The 15,913-nt window shown below is 42.8% G+C and overlaps 2 protein-coding genes across 4 annotated transcripts; both read right to left on the reverse strand.

Moving 5' to 3' along the window:
• Positions 1–1,226: 1,226 nt before the first annotated feature.
• immt (inner membrane protein, mitochondrial (mitofilin)) lies at positions 1,227–8,981 on the reverse strand. 3 transcript variants are annotated; one of them, XM_053682428.1, is made up of 14 exons: positions 8,784–8,981; positions 7,619–7,692; positions 7,194–7,386; positions 6,929–7,085; positions 6,009–6,140; positions 5,571–5,684; positions 5,117–5,250; positions 4,891–4,994; positions 4,497–4,632; positions 4,210–4,339; positions 3,769–3,989; positions 2,920–3,051; positions 2,698–2,827; positions 1,227–2,354 (listed from the first exon to the last, which is right to left on the reverse strand). In XM_053682428.1, exons 1-14 carry the CDS (start codon positions 8,811–8,813, stop codon positions 1,747–1,749), a joined length of 2,295 nt encoding a protein of 764 aa, XP_053538403.1. In that variant the 5' UTR covers positions 8,814–8,981; the 3' UTR covers positions 1,227–1,746. The 3 variants fall into 3 exon arrangements, with proteins under 3 accessions (XP_053538403.1, XP_053538402.1, XP_053538404.1); XM_053682427.1 differs by having other exon boundaries at positions 3,769–3,992; positions 8,784–8,980; XM_053682429.1 differs by lacking the exon at positions 6,009–6,140 and having other exon boundaries at positions 3,769–3,992; positions 8,784–8,980.
• Positions 8,982–10,124: 1,143 nt separating this feature from the next.
• Positions 10,125–15,913, reverse strand: rnf103 (ring finger protein 103). Its single transcript, XM_017474816.2, has 4 exons — positions 15,126–15,913; positions 13,915–14,060; positions 13,538–13,653; positions 10,125–13,402 (listed from the first exon to the last, which is right to left on the reverse strand). Exons 1-4 carry the CDS (start codon positions 15,349–15,351, stop codon positions 11,914–11,916), a joined length of 1,977 nt encoding a protein of 658 aa, XP_017330305.1. The 5' UTR covers positions 15,352–15,913; the 3' UTR covers positions 10,125–11,913.

Genomic DNA, 15,913 nt, shown 5'->3' on the forward strand with positions numbered 1-15,913 from the left:
CTCCCTCCACCATGCTTCACTGTAGGCCATGATGTTTGGTTCACGCCAGATGTAACGGGACTCCTGTCTTCCAAACAGTTCCAATGCATAGAACATTCTCCCAAAAGGTTTGAGGATCACCAAGGTGTGTTTTGGTAAAACTCACACGAGCCTTAATGTTCTCCTGGGTCAGCAGTGGTTTTCACCTCGCCCCTCTTCCATGGAGCCATTTGTGCACGGTGTCTTTCTGATAGTGGGGTCATGAACAGTGACCTTTATTGATGCAGGAGAGGCCTGTAGGTCCTTTGTCGTCCTTGGCTCTTTCGTGACGTCCTGGATGAGTCGTCGCTGTGCTCTTGGAGGAATTTTAAAAGACCGGTCACTTCTGGGAAGGTTCACTAGTGTGCAGAGATTTTCCGTTTGGAGTTAACGGCTCGTGCTGTGGTTCTTTGGAGTCTCGGAGCCTTTGAAATAGCTTTGTAACCCTTCCCAGACTGATTTCTTTCAATCACCTTCTTCATCATCAATTCTAGTATAGTGTGTTGCCGAGTAAGACCTTTTAACCAACTTCATGCTGTTGAAAAAGTTCTATGTAAGTGTTGACGTGATTGAACAGGGTTTGCGTGTAGTCCAGCTGAACCCCATTATGAACGCAGTTTCATATATTTGGGGAATTAGTAACTACGGGAGCAAATACTTTTTCCACACAGGCCCGGTTGGTATTAGATAACATTTTTGCTTCAATAAATATCATTTAAAAACTGTAATTTGTGTTTACTCGGGCTGCCTTTTTAAATGTTTTTTTTAACAATTCAGTACGAGATCTACACAAACAGAAGAACTCGCAGCACTGTACCTTAGTGACGGAAATAAACGACAGTCTGTTGTAATGTAGTCATTAAATAAAACTACAAAACTTATGTTACCTCTGGAAAGGAATACGGCTTCGAGAACTTGACAGCGCAGATATATACTGGATGGAAGCCACAGATGACCGTAATCAGTTTGATTTCAGAACATCCACAGGTATAAGTAATCCAGCTCAAAGTAGTGGCGTGCTTCTTTGTACATGATTAGAACCATTAAGGTGAAATGCTTCTAATTAATTAAAAAATAAAAAGCAATATTCACTGCCTTTACTTAGTGATGTTTTCATTTAAAGCTCACCATAATAATCAAGTGACTTACTACCTCGACGCCTTAAACATGATACGATACGAAACGAAAGGAAGCAATGAAAACAGACGTCAACGTCATGTGATTTATTAACATCCAGTATTGAAGGGCAGAAACACAACCATAGCAGGACAAAAAAAAAAAAAAAAGACGGATTTGACCATTTCCAAAAGCCTGACTTAATAACCAATCCGGATACTGAACCCGAAGCACTGAAAACTGGTGAAAACTAGGTTCAGACAGTGGTACTGACCCGACGGCCCATCTGTCTGCTACGCACACTCAAAATCTAAAAGGTTCAGGGTGCTGTGCAGCGCCCTTAAGAGATTATGAATACAGACGGTGAGTAACAGGCCGTTATTTCAGGACGAAAGCTTTCTTGCAAAAGTGCTTTTAAATGATAAAAAAACAAAAAACAAAAAAAAACAACACCACAAACCCAACCTGGGCTGGTGTATAAATTAATTCATCTGATGAGGGCAGGTTGCTGTTAGCAGCAGATGGGCAGGAGTCCTCATTTATTATTATTATTATTTTTGTTATTAACATTTTGTGAGTTATTAACATTTTCCACCCCCCCCCGTGTGCGACTTACGGAGCCTGTGTAGTGCCTAAGCCTACAGCGTTGGCGTAAGCCGAGAGCAAACTGACCACCTGTTTGGTCTCCAGAGTGAGCCGGGCTTCTCTGAGCCAGTCCCGAGCCACGCGTCGTGCCTCGCCGTGCAGCTGGTTAACAAACTTAGCGGCTAGCTCGAGGTCACCACGCTCCACGCTGTAGGTGGCGTAGGCGAGCAGCTTGAAAGGGTCGAGGTTTTCTGGTGCCAGCTTGCTGGGTGGCACCTCTTGTTCCTTCTCAAACAGCAGGATGGATTGCAAGTAGGACAGGAAGTACTGGTACAGGCTGTTGCGCGTCTCGTCGATTAGCGCCACGCGTCGGACTAGCCGACGGATTTCGTAAAAGCGGGCACGCAGCGAGGCCTCGCTGTAGACGCCGCGCTTTAGCGACTCCTCGGGCAGGGCTGAAGCCAAGGCCTGGGCGAACTCGTCCTGTGCGCAGCTTTCTTTGATGGCGAGCACAGCGCCCTCTAGAGGCTCGGAGGGCGAATCTGCCACAGCAGTCATCATTGCGTAGCTTAGAGCCTCAACAGATAACCACAGCTGGTGAGCTTTGCGCGCTTCCTCCTCGGCGATTACGTGACCTGTAAGGAAACGGCAGACGGAATGGTCTAGGCATTTATGTTACTGCGCAACACATAATTACGTACACTTATGGTCTTTTGTGTAGCACGTTAGCCCTTTAGTCTCCACATTTCATCCCGGGTATAGCACGGAAAAAAAATTACAAATCGTTACACAATCTAATATAAACTATTTAAATATTAATAAAGAACGTTTAGAAACAGTTCTGTTTAAAATAGGCAGATCAGTACGTTTTAATCTACAAGCTCTCTGTAGCTGTGACATAGCATTCATTTAAAAAAAACAAAAACAAACAAACAAACAAACAAACAAACAAACAATCAACTGCAATGCAAGACTCACTGTCAATGGCTTCCTCTATGCCCTTGAGCCTGGCGTAGGCAGAGTTCATGTCCAGAGTGAAGGAGTCTAGCTGCTCCTGGGCCAAACGGCGGTAGAGCATCTCCTGCTCCATCAGCTTACTGCTCAGAGTCTACACACACACACAAAGCAGGTTTATACCAATAACGGTATTGTAATGCACTGGTTTGTTTTTTCTTTTTTGAGAGTGTGACAGACGCTCACGTCATGGGCCTCCTCCCGCAGCTCCTGTTCCTGCACTTTAAGCACATCGCGCAGGTGGTCCGTGTGTGCGGCTGCCTGCCTGCGCAGCTGAGTCCTCATCTCTGCCTCCATCACCTCCCGCACTTCCTGCACCTGTGACACGCGTGCCAAGAAAAAGGTTAAATCACCACGTTACAATAAAGTCCAAATTACAAAGTGACTCTAGTCGACTTAAGTCATTTCTAAGCTACATAATCATTGCAAACATTCCTAACATTTAAAGGAGGATACACACACACACACACACACACACACACACACACACACACGGTCAAAAGTGTGGAGACTGAAACGCATCTCATGATCTTAAAAACCTTTTGATCTGAAGGTGTATGATTAAATGTTTGAAATTGGTGTCGTACACAAAAATATAATCATGCCGAGGTATTCGATTCGTGTGTAATATACATTATATATACACATATAAAAAAAAAGGACTACCCGGAGCGAAATATTCCGAAAAGCAGCCGATAAGAGTCCGGCGTCGGTGTGAACTCCTTTAATACCGTTTAAAAAGCATCTCACGGAAATTCCTCAAGAACTCAGTCGAGAAAACGCCAAGAATTCATTTCTGAAAATTCTAGGTGAGAAAAAGTGGGTCTACCCTTTTTTTTTTTTTTGAGAACATGGTTAAATATTCAATTATTTTGGATTATTTTTTAGTTCATAGTTCCATTTGTGTTATTCCAGAGTTTTGATGACTTATTATTACAAAACGTGTAAAAGTATAAAAATAATGAATAAGCGTGTCTAATATTTTGACCGGTAGTGTGTATATTCGTATTTAAACAGAACTCCATTGGTACTTGCTTTCTTCTCTTGCTCGAGTCTAATCTTCTCACGGTGGTGTTCCAGTGCGGTGGCCACCGCCTGCGCCACAGATTTCTGGTGCTCATGCTTCTGCTGCTCCAGTGCCGATTCGATGTGGAGCTGCTCACGCACTCGCTGCTCGGCCAGCTCACGGTTCAGTTGGTCGATACGCCGGTGAGCGTGGGCAATCAGGGAATTCAGATCATCCGCACTCAGCTTGCCTGCTTTAGGCGGGAGGAATATATGGGGGGGCGAAAAACATATTCAACACAATCTGCACAGACTACTGCAGGACACAAAAACGGAGAGCACACGATAAAACGGGTAGACGACGAATAAGCTCAGTGACCGTGCCCACTTGAATCGCAAATCTGGATTTTAAAGCGTGTGAACTGTATAGGATTACATATGGGATGATATTATAGGATTACGGCTGCTTACTGAGACCCTTCCAGTTGGCCTGGACTTCAGGCGTGATGTTGCCGAGCTCTCTCTGGAACTGCGCCTTGGCCTCCTTCACCAGCTCACTGTACTGAGACACGATCTTTGCCTCGGACTGAGCCGACTGCACCTGGACCGAGTCGGAGATGGAGATTCAGGAGCAGGCGGAGCTTACACTACAGTACACACTAAAACACTACACTAGTATAACGTGCCACTTAGTCAGAATGCTGGGATTGTAATGAAGTTTATAATGTTTAAAAAGTCCCCGTCCCACCCGGACATACTTTGGTTACAACTTTCTGCAGATCAACAATCATACTGTGTAGATTTTCCTCTGCAGCCAGAATTTGGGGCCTGGCAGCATCGATCTTCGTTTCCTTAGCATTGTTGATCACGCCTCTGAGCTTCTCGAGCTGTTCTCTAATTACAAGCACACAAAAAAAAGGCATAAATGAGAGAAAGAGAGACCGATATTGATTTATTTATTTATTTTATAACCGATACCGATTATTTGCATGTTAATGCGCCCGTAAACCGATATTTTTTATTGCTTTACTTCTGTTTTTGACACGATGATAACGGCACTGAGCAGAACAAACGGGCTCAACCGGCCCGTGTTAGATTTAATTCTCGATTAGCGATTTAAATAAAGTGTCCCTTCGAGTCGTGCGGCCGTACTTGGCTTGGAGAAGAGCCTCTCCAGCCTGGTCCATGGCGTGGGAGCGCTGACTGAGTGCATCCTCCAGATCTCTCCACTGAGCCGACTTCTTATCTGGAGAATCCTAACAATGCGAATACAGAGCAAGATATTAGCAGTAAAGGGAAAATAAATAAATAAACCAACCATCTTCAGAAGAATTCAGGAGTAAGAAGAAACAGTCAGAGAGACAGAACGAGCGCTCACCTCCGAGTCCATGGCCTCTCGGACTCTCTGCGTGTGCGTGCTGATGGCGAGGAGCGCTGCCTCCTGCGCTCCGATGGCGTGTAGTGTAAGCTTGGCAGAAGCTCCCAGAGCCTCCTCCAGCCCAACTGATAAAGCTGTACACACAGACATCGTTACAATTAGCCACCATCATCCTACTTGATGACCAGATTATAAGATCACCTCTGATACGATCATCGCCTCTTTAAAATGTTACGTTGTGCCGAATTGTTTTCTTATGCTCAAATATTAGTGGTGATTTTGATTTAATGAGAATTTTGAGTCCTTGGCCAAAAAAAAAAAAAAAAAAAAAGGGCACCCCTACTATATTGGGCACCATTAACTCAGCTTTTAGGTTTATGCTTAGATTATATCTATTAGGTAGAGGGTGTGAAACAAGTGTGTGTGTGTGTGTATGTCGGAGAGGTGCGCCTACCGGCCAGAGTGTCCCGTTCAGCCTGGTCCTGCTGAGCCAAGCGGGCAGCCACTTCTTCCACAGGCCGTTCTTTCAGTGTGTGTTCATGGTGAGCACACTCGTGACATTCTTCAGCTAAAAACACACAAATCACACACACAGGTATGAACACACACTCCTTACGTCTCTGTACATCCACCCTTTATGAGTATTATTTATTAGTAATAGTAATTAGTAAAATAGAATTAGTAATACAGAGTCAGGTTGTTTTTTTTGTTACATATACATACATACATACATACATACATACATACACATATATAAAATTTTATTTATTAATTTTTTTCACATGCACAGAAAAGAACACGACTGCGGGTTAGTGGTGAACAATGAGTACAGAGTTAGGAGACGGCAACGCAAACGATGTGGAGATGACAGGCTACGATGGAGGGCTCTAACCTGACCCAGGCTTGGTCGGAGAGGGGGTCGATGCAGGGGGAACAGCGGCCGGATCGTGGCTGGTGCCCGGTGCAGGAACAGACTGCACATCGCCGATGGCTGAAATGATATGGGCCGCCTCAACCGAGGCCTCTGCAACAACAGCAGAACTCACATCAGGATGGCCATAAAAGTGCCGTTCGATCGACGACGGAAACTGCCGAGTCACAAGCCCATAGCCGTGCGTGTACTGACGGGTGTGTGAGAGTCAGAGAAAACCCGCCGCAACAATAACTTCTCCGAGGACTAAATCGGTTTTGCAAGTGACGCTCTTCATGGTTTGGTTCTTCCTTAAAGTCCCCGTGAAATCAAAATGGAAGTTCTCTGGCTTCTCTGTGTCAGCGACAAGGTTATCTATAGGCTTGCGCGCTCCAAAACGACGACAAAATTCACATCGAGATATACGCGTTCAAAATTTACACTCTCTCTCGACCACCGTTTTGATGACGTCATTCTGCATCAGATTTTCTGTCCAATCAAACGCTCTCTAGAATCCGAAGTGTCCCGCCCACAGCATTATAAAAATAAATAAATAATTTAAAAAAAAAAAAAAAAAACAACTTGCTGAAGTTTCTGTTGCTGAGCATGAGGAGTTTATTGCTCGGGCTCGTGTCCATGTTATTAACTGTCAAGTGCGGCTTAGCCCGGGCTGAGGTAAGCTAAACTATTGGCTGTTGGCTATTTAAAAGGGGGGAGGAGCCACTCGATATGTCCCGCCCTAATTACCTGTGTCAGTGGAAATTAACGGAAATACATTGAATAAAGCTGAACGTATCAAAGCATTTCAAGGGGATTTTACCCTTTGCTACTGATTGATAGTATTACATATAAAAATAATGGGAGGGGGGCCACAAAACAAAAAACACCACAGGCACACTCACCCTCCAGGGTCTGTGATGACTGCGTTGGACTCTCAGGGATGGGTTCCGCGGGTCCTGACTCGAGTGGTTTTTCTTTAGCTTTGCCTTTTGCTTTTGGCTGTTTCGAGTCTTTTGAAGCTTCAGACACCGACGATATCTGCAGCGCTTCAACCTTTACCTAACGTGCACGGAAAATATAACCACGACTTCTTAAGTATAAAGTTTTAACAAATAAGGACAAGGTCTAGGTGACAAAGTATTCTGGTTCTATAGGTTTGGTTCTTACTGGTCTCTTTGGGAAAGGGACAAGCGGCGGTGGAGGGGGACCAAGCATCAGCTCAAACACCTTATCAGAATAGGGCACACTCTTTTCAATATTCGTTCTGAATTTGGGGTCCCACTTGGCGTACAGGATTGTACCACCTACGCCTCCGCCGACCGTCAGAAGACCGGCAGCCGCAATCTTACCCGCGGCAGACCTGCGGCACACAGATGATTTCGCTGCTGTTATTAACAGAACAACATGACTGCGTGTTTACGGCACGCCCTGCATTCGAAATATTGTTGAGCCTTGTGAAATCCATCTAACCCCAGCTAAAATGTTCATTATTTGTAAATAAGAAGCACAATTACAAGGCGTTCTACTCAAACACAATGTCCAGTTGGTTTGGAAAATGAATATATGAATATTTTATGAACAGAAATTTTTACCCAGAGCTCCCAGCTGAGGTGTAGCGACGGCAGTGCTGCCGGGGGTGGACCGCCACGTTTTCACACAGGCATTTCTGAAGACCAAAAAAAGAAAGAAATCACGTACAAGTGAGAGGTAACGGCTATTAACTCGTTATTATTTCTTTTTAAAAATGATATACATATGCATGTTTATTAAATGCCCCACGAATTATGGATTTTGGCGATATTTGGCGATAGCGGCCTTTGCAGAATCAACACCGCCACGTCTGAATAGGGGTCTAAGCTTATCTACTGAATACTAAATCATAGCATGTTATGTTTACATTCACTGTGTACTCTACCAGCTGTATATAATTGAAGTGACAATAAAAGCCACTTGACTGGAAGTCAGGTGTCTACTGCCTTTAAGAAGTCTAGCTTTTGTGATTTCATCCCCCCCCCAAATAATAATAATAATAATAATAATAATAATAATAATAATAAAGAGGGACAATGGTACCAATCTATTCACTTATATCAAACATGGGGTGGAAAAACTTGCAAGGTCACGTCCGCAAACTATTAATGAACACAAAGGCCGTTAAAGACTGCATATACTTTAACAATCCCTTATAACTCTTCTAGATACCAGTAAATATTGTCAGAAAGGGGAAAAAAAAAATTAAACACTTTATTTCTTCACTAGCAGCCAGATCCACAACATGAATTGTTGGCGGAAAACATGAATCACATATTGACCGCCCACATCTACGTCCATGTACAGTACGCGTTTTCAATTGGCTGGGTTTTTGTGCCGCGCGCGTAATCCTTCATCCTATTCGTTTGCGTACCCGTCACTCAACGTCAAAAGCCCCGCCTCTGCATTTGCGCTTACGCCGTTTACGTGAGCTTGGGTTTCACTTTAAAAAAAAAAAAAGAAAAAAAAAGCCGCACCGGCTGGAAACTACATCTTTAGCTATGGGTTTTTTTTTAAAAAAAAAAAGCACGCTCTGGTCATTTATAAAGATAACGTGTGGATGGTGTTAAACCAGAACGTACACAACCTGGACGCACAAAATAAACGTACGCTCAAGGACATTTAGAGCACAGGCGCAGGCCTGTTTGTGTGGGTCACTGAATGACCGTTCCCGTCTAAACTAGCAAGCTAGCATCAGGCTAGCCAGTGACTGTACAGAAAGCTTACCCGTGCACCTTTCCAACAGACACGCAGCATCCTAGCTGTTGCTCCTTTGCGTCTCGGGTTCAGGAACTTGTTTTACGACTCAGCTCAGCTCAGCAAAACATTATATAAAAGTGCTCACACTTCGGTAGCAATTCCCACCCCGCACGCGCTGTAGATTACGCCCGTTCCGCCGAGTGACGGACATCCCGCGCATGCGCACTAACGTGCGGTGGAGGAAAGAGTTTGTAAGACTTGCCAAAAGAAAACTGACTTGTATGGGACGCCCAGTCCATCACACCACACAGACTCATTCAAACCTGAGGGCAGTTTAACATCGCTAATGCATCTATACTCACCGCCTGTTTTTATTAGAAACACCTGCACATTCATGCAGTTATTTAATCAGCCAGGACAGTGAATGTATGGTGTTCTATTTATTTATTTATTTATTTATTTATGTTGGGAGGAACTAGAGAACCCACCATTTTTAAAATACAGAATATGGCCATCACACCCACACCCTGTGCATATTTAATAATAACCGGTCCCCATTTATAATAACCTCCACTCTTCTGGGAAGGCATTCCACTAGATGTGAGAGCGCGGCTGTGAGGATTTGCCCGTTCAACCTACTTCAAGAGCATTAGTGAGGTCCGGCACTGATGGTGGGCAAGGAGGCCTGGCTTCAGGGTTCAGTGGGTTTGAGGTCAAGGCTCTCGAAGTAGCAAATGGGGTTGACCTGATGTTTTTCATATTGATTATTTTGAGATTATTTAGCTGAAATACTGAAAAACAGTGCAGCCTTTTAAATTTATTACCCCGTATTACACGCAGCATTAAAAATGATCTTGACTTTGACCTAACAAAATGTACTGAAACCGTTACCAATCATAGGTAGTTCGTATAAAACAAAATGGCGCCGTTAGTTAATGCTACTTTCCCCTGTTTATTTATGTTTTTTTTTTACATCCTGTACCAAAAATGCTGTTGTATGACTATTTTGGTACATCATGTTGTTTGGTATAAAAGATGTCGGGTATTTTAGATCCAGTTCATCAATTATTCAGCTAAACATATTGTCTGTATTAAAGGGAGGTCCCCTATTAAGTTAGTGAATATAACTGGAAGTTTTTTTTCTTTTCTTCATAAGACTACTTTCGGGGCTTTAGCTTCTTCAGTACACTGAGAATGTACTGTAGCTTATCTACACATTAACACTGGTCTCAGAACATTTGGTTCCTTCCATAATTACGCAATTCTCTTTCTCTTTAACGTCAACGTACAAGCATATAACGTATGAGAAACTTTATGATTATTTATATCCTCAAAAACAGATTTGAAGTAGGCCATAAGAAGCCGTAAAACTGTGAAAGTCAACTTTAATGGATCGAACAGCACAATAAACCAATGCTCCAATGTCTGTTTTCAAATTCACACAAAACAGCTGGAGTACGTCAGTGGGGTAAGGGCATTAATCATGGTATTACAATGTATATATTCTGTTCTGGAAAAAAAACAAAACGAAACACAAGTCCCATGCTTCGCCGAAAGAAAAATGAATTCGTGATGGAGTAGCGGAATCTAGCAGGAAGGCCAAGTCGGCCATTTTACCTGGTATTCAAGCATGTTTTTCAAGTTTGTTTTCTTCTTTTGTGTGTATTAAATATAAGGTGACTGACTGGTTTCAACGGACTGGTTTGTCAAGCGTCATTGACACGACGCCGTAATTTTACACATTTCAAAAGCAGTGTCGAAAAAATAAACGCCGGTTAAGGTCAAGACATCCTTCTGTCTTAGAAATGCTTGATTGCGTAACATCGGCTCGATATAAGCAAGCTGACCTTTAACGTGGCCAGTGAGTCTTGTAGAAGGGTCGTATTTTCGTGGATGAAAACTGAGCTCGGATAAATCAAAGTAACAGTAAAACGGGTCAGCAGTATTTTGACGGATTTTACTACACAGTTGGACGTAATATCATATTTATTGCGTTTTTGTTTTCAGGATCTATTTTGATAAGACTCTGTTTTTATCCGTATGAAGAGTCAATCTGCGCATGGTCTAAATTTAACCACCTGTAAATGAACAGTTAACTGGAGATCAAACTGAACTATCACCCACATTTCTGTGGGCATGCCCATCCCCGCATAAAACTACTTGTGGACTGAGTTTGCCATTATATAACGTCACCGTAAGGTCCCTCGTATCTTGCTCCTTGCTTAAATTGAACTGCGTATGAAAGCCTGTGCGGGGATTTAATTGTTACGTGGCAATGCCTAAAGTTAGGACCATCTGTTTTCAACACTATGCCAGCTTTGCTTGATGTGACGGTACAATTTTGACTCCATGTCCTCTCAGACCGCTACTCGAAGACGATCGGGAACTAACTAAACAATCACCAACACTCTTACTCTATTAGAACCCCCCCCGAAAAAAACAAAAAAAAAAACAAACCTCCACTATATTAGATACTGGTCAGAACTGTCCACCTGAGAAAGATCTAAGGATGAAATGACTAATAAATCAGCTGAGCTGCCTAGGTTGATTTGTGTAATGTATTACACAAGTTCTGAAACTTAATTTTATATCGTAACCCGTTACATTTAGAAACCGAACACACATCGAACGTACATGGAACTCTGATTGGGATTTTTTTTTTTTTTTGTAACTTTCATCTCATCGCTAAACTTCATAAGAGCTAAGATAGAAACTTGTCTTTTCAACAATTGTGCCATTACTTTCTTTGTTACAAACAAAAGTGCCTCACTTTGCCCATTATAAAACTGTACTTTTCACACGTATTCTCCAAGTATATATTTAAATCATGTTAGCAAGATTTACGTAGCCAGTAGGCTGGTTTTTGGTATCGATTAAGCATTAGTCATGGACTAAAAAAAACAAACAAAAAAAAAAGTTAGTTCAACATTTCTAATTAATATTTAGTCCATGCCTAGGCTTAACATCTTGAAGAAGAAGAAAAAAAGAAAAGAAAAAAGCCATAACACACTAATGTGTATGTAGGTTCATACCACCAAAAATTAAAACAGGACTCATGGATAATAACATGGATCTACAGGCCTACAGACTAACAATGGGCACATCAAGAATTCATAAGTTATGTATGGTGAATCAAATTTCCAATCAGTGGAATATGCTATTCTGGTTCAGGTGGAAAATCTGCATAGGGTTGTCTTGCTGGTCTCTTCTTATAAGATGGCCACCGACACACTGGGCAGCAGTGCTGCCCACCTGCCAGCCAGACCACGATGCACTGCTGGTGAAACACGTGGCCACACGGCAGTCCCATGACAAGGCATTCCGTTTCAAAGTTCTCCAAACAAACTACACATTCTGTGCAATGAAGCATGCCACAGGGCCACTGGGACCAATCGGTGTCCCGTTCCTCTCCGGAAGACCAGGATTCTCGAGACCTCATCCCAGCTGCACTCCTTTCACCGGTATGAGCCCTCTCTGCGCTGTTGTCTTGTTCTTGCTGCTCACGACCTGGTTCCGTGAACGACGGGTGCACCATCTTGTTTGTTGGATTAACTTGGTCCATTCTGACGGTCCCCTCTGACTGTGTGCACCTGAACCTCCAGGTGGGCAGATTTTTGATGTAGTCTATGGGAACAAGTGGGTGAAGCCAGAGGTCAGGGAAGGCCAACCTGTCTAAAATGAAATTAGGATCATCATCCCAGTCTGACTCATTCTGAAAGGAAGCAATGGGATGTACCAAATAGCTGGTGTACCAATCCCAAAGGCTGGACAGCCACTCCAAGTTGTTTGCATTTTGGTCTTCATTGCTACATCTCCTCTTCTTCTCAAAGTAGTCTATGAGGAGCCCATGGGCCAGGTATGTGCTCAGGAAAAGGGCCGGGTGGGAAGAATAGAAGGTCCAATCTGCCCTGACCCAAGAGGCGAGAGCGGTGGTGTCTGCGTAGCGCAGCAGCTTAAGACTGTATTCATAGAAGTTATCCAAATATGGTAGCTGAAGGAATCCAAGAATAGGGAGCCAAGAAATGATGAGTAAAGAATTATAGGTTCCTAGCGTGCTGATCAGAACCACAAAGCGCTTAATCGTGGCTCCTTGTGTTATGAAAAGGTCCATCCAGGCCATCAGGTTGACCATGACCAAGCTTAGAACAAACAGATCATTGACCTCTGGTTGAACAGAGCGTAGGAACGTGTCCATGGCATGCAAAGAAATGTACTCCCCAGTGCTGTTGCCATATCTGTAGATACCCTCTGGTGTTTTGAGAATATACGAGGGCATCTGTCGCACCCCGATTTCCTCCAAGCAAGTGGTGTTGTCCCAGTTGCGAACGTCAACAAAGATGAACTCGATGCGCCCTGTGAATTTGATGCTGAGGGCTGAGAAGAAGGCAGGGGGCTGGAGCAGTTTGGCAAACAAGAACATCTTCACGGGCTGCTTTTCTCTCTGGTACCAGTCCTCCATTAACTGTTGTGAGAAACGGATGGTCTTGATGCGGGACGCGACGTGCGCGGTCATCCATTTGAAGATGTGCTCCGTTTCAATGCGCCTACCGTTATACTCTTTCAGTATGACCTTTCCTTTCGAGGCGTACGTCTGGGGAACTGACATGATCAGAGTGGACTTCATCCAGCCACGTTTATGGCAATATCTGATAGTTTGGGTGGATAAAAAAAGAAAAAAGACGACGACATAAATTAGTGTGAAATGCAAAAACAAATTAACAAGATAATAAATACATTTCTATGCGATTACAACTCAATCAACATGCAGTGCAATTCCTGACCTGGAGTCACTCGAGCAGTTGAAAGTGCCAGTGCGGATGCCAAAGCGAGAAACCTTCTGTACCATTTTCCCCCAGTTGGCTGTGCTCAGTAGTGGATTTCTCTCTTGGGCTATTACCTACGCACAAAAAAAAAAAAAAGACAATCGTTTTTCCGTTTTATATCTTATAAAATCCCATCATCACTATGCATCCAGAATACACAGCTGATTTGTAAGCCATGTGTTACGTTTCATTTGGCGTTTAAATATTTGCATATATTTTAAATGTCGCGTCGTATACTTCTATTTAAACACGTTCAGATCTCAAAAGATGATTAAAAAAAAACAAAAACGGAAATAGATCAAGTAAAACGTGCTAATAAGCAGGATAATATCTACCTGGACCAACCAGATGCCATCCTTCGTGTCTTCCACTAGCTCATAAAAGTGCATCTCCCCACTAAAACTGGTGCTGGAATCTGATCCTGCTTCTTCTTCTTTTTCATTTTTTAAAGCTGAATAGAGCTCCCCTTGCATCAGGTCTCCTTCAAAAACAAACAAACAATATATATATATATGATTAAAGTGGTTTACAATATTAAATTTAGACTGACGTGTTTAAAAAAAACATCATCATCATCATTCTCTGTTTAGTAGGTGTATATTTTGATTTTTAAAAATTTTATATTTAAGTGTTCTTAATCTTTTCCTAATTAAAGGTACACTGAGTATTTTTATTATCTTCAGATTGCTGATTTGAAATTCAAAACTGAAACGAATACGGCTCGGTCCTTCAGCGTTCACTCCTCCCAAAGCCACGCCCCATGCTGATGGCTTAAGGGAGGAGCTTTTTCAATTGACAAGCAATAAATGACGCCTCCTTGCCCAGATCGGTTGGATGTCGGGTTGGTCTGTACTCTTTTTCGGGTGCCAGGAGTGCGCCGGGAACTGGAGTGCATACTCTCGAGTCGATATTTTTCCCAAGAGTTGCCGGGCGTCGAGGAAAGTTTCTGACGTATACTACAAAATGTGTTCCGACATAAAAAAATAAATAAATAAAAATCGCACTTTGATTGCGCTTTTATTTGCTGCAGATGTCTGTCGCTCCAGTCGGTTGCCATTTTAATTCCTTCTGCTTTAAAAATAAATAAATAAACAAACACGTTCAGTATACACCGCGATACAACGCAATATCGTGATACTCGGTACACCATCATATCGGTGTAATAATAACTTCACGTTCTACAAGTACTAGATTTCTTTTGTTGTTGTTTTTGGTATCACTATCAAGGCTAATCCAGACCTGAAGTATTGGATCGGTACTGCATAAATCCATTTTTACATTTATTTCTGATGCGTTCCAAACTTAAACACAGGGCACGACGTGCCTTCAAGGATGATGCCACCGTGATTTCAAATTTCACCTGATTTACTAACAGAATCTTGCGCTGGATGTCAGTATCAGATCAGATCAGATCAGTTCTGCGAATGACCATATATATACACAGCGATCAATTATTGGTACTGTTTAAAAAAATCAGAAGCGTGGGATCGGTATGTCCGTACTCTCCTTCCACTGCTCGATATCTTTAGGGTTAAAACCAGTTTACCAGAGTTTTCAACCAGCTCTCTGACGTCCCTCTTCTCGGCCAGGCCGGAGTACCCCAGTCCTCTCCCCTCTAGGATGGTCTTCAGCTTTTTAAAGCTCAGTGTTACAGGATCCACCAGCTGGGTGGCAAAGATTCCCGTCTCATACCACACAATGGCTTCAAAAAATCGAGCCACGAGAAACAAAACCAAAAAGTAAAGCAGCAGGAAAAACAGTTTTAACCACATTTTACTCAATTTCTAAGAGATTCCGTGGTAGCTATATGTATGTTATGGTAATGACTGCTCTGTCTGACATTGGAGGACAACAGGTAGCCTAATATATGACAGTTATGTCTCTTGTCCTTCTTCAGCTGTTCTGTTCTAGCAAACAATCTCTAGAGCACAGTCTGTTGTATTATTATTATTATTATTATTATTATTACTATTATTATTTTAGTCACTGATCCTCTGAAGATCACTGGAAGATCTTACAGCTGTTACAATGTCCATTATTTCCACTTTTATCATTTGGTAACAGTTAATATTTGCTGCTACACCTAAACCCCAGCGCAGGCCAGTTTGTTGTGGCCCAGCCTGCACAGAACACTGACGGTCGAGTTGCTCATCTGGAGAGGGTTCTTGTTGGCTGCTAAATTAATCCTTAATCCTTAACCAAACGAACAAAGAAGCAATAAACATGAAAACAACACGAAAATAGACCGGTTTTTCTTTTTGGCATTAATTTCTAGCTTCGCTGCAACGATCGCGCTGTTGATCAGCTGGTAGACATAACAAAAAGAACGTCACT

Source organism: Ictalurus punctatus, chromosome 8 (assembly GCF_001660625.3).
Source record: "Ictalurus punctatus breed USDA103 chromosome 8, Coco_2.0, whole genome shotgun sequence".
NCBI classification, from domain to species: domain Eukaryota; kingdom Metazoa; phylum Chordata; class Actinopteri; order Siluriformes; family Ictaluridae; genus Ictalurus; species Ictalurus punctatus.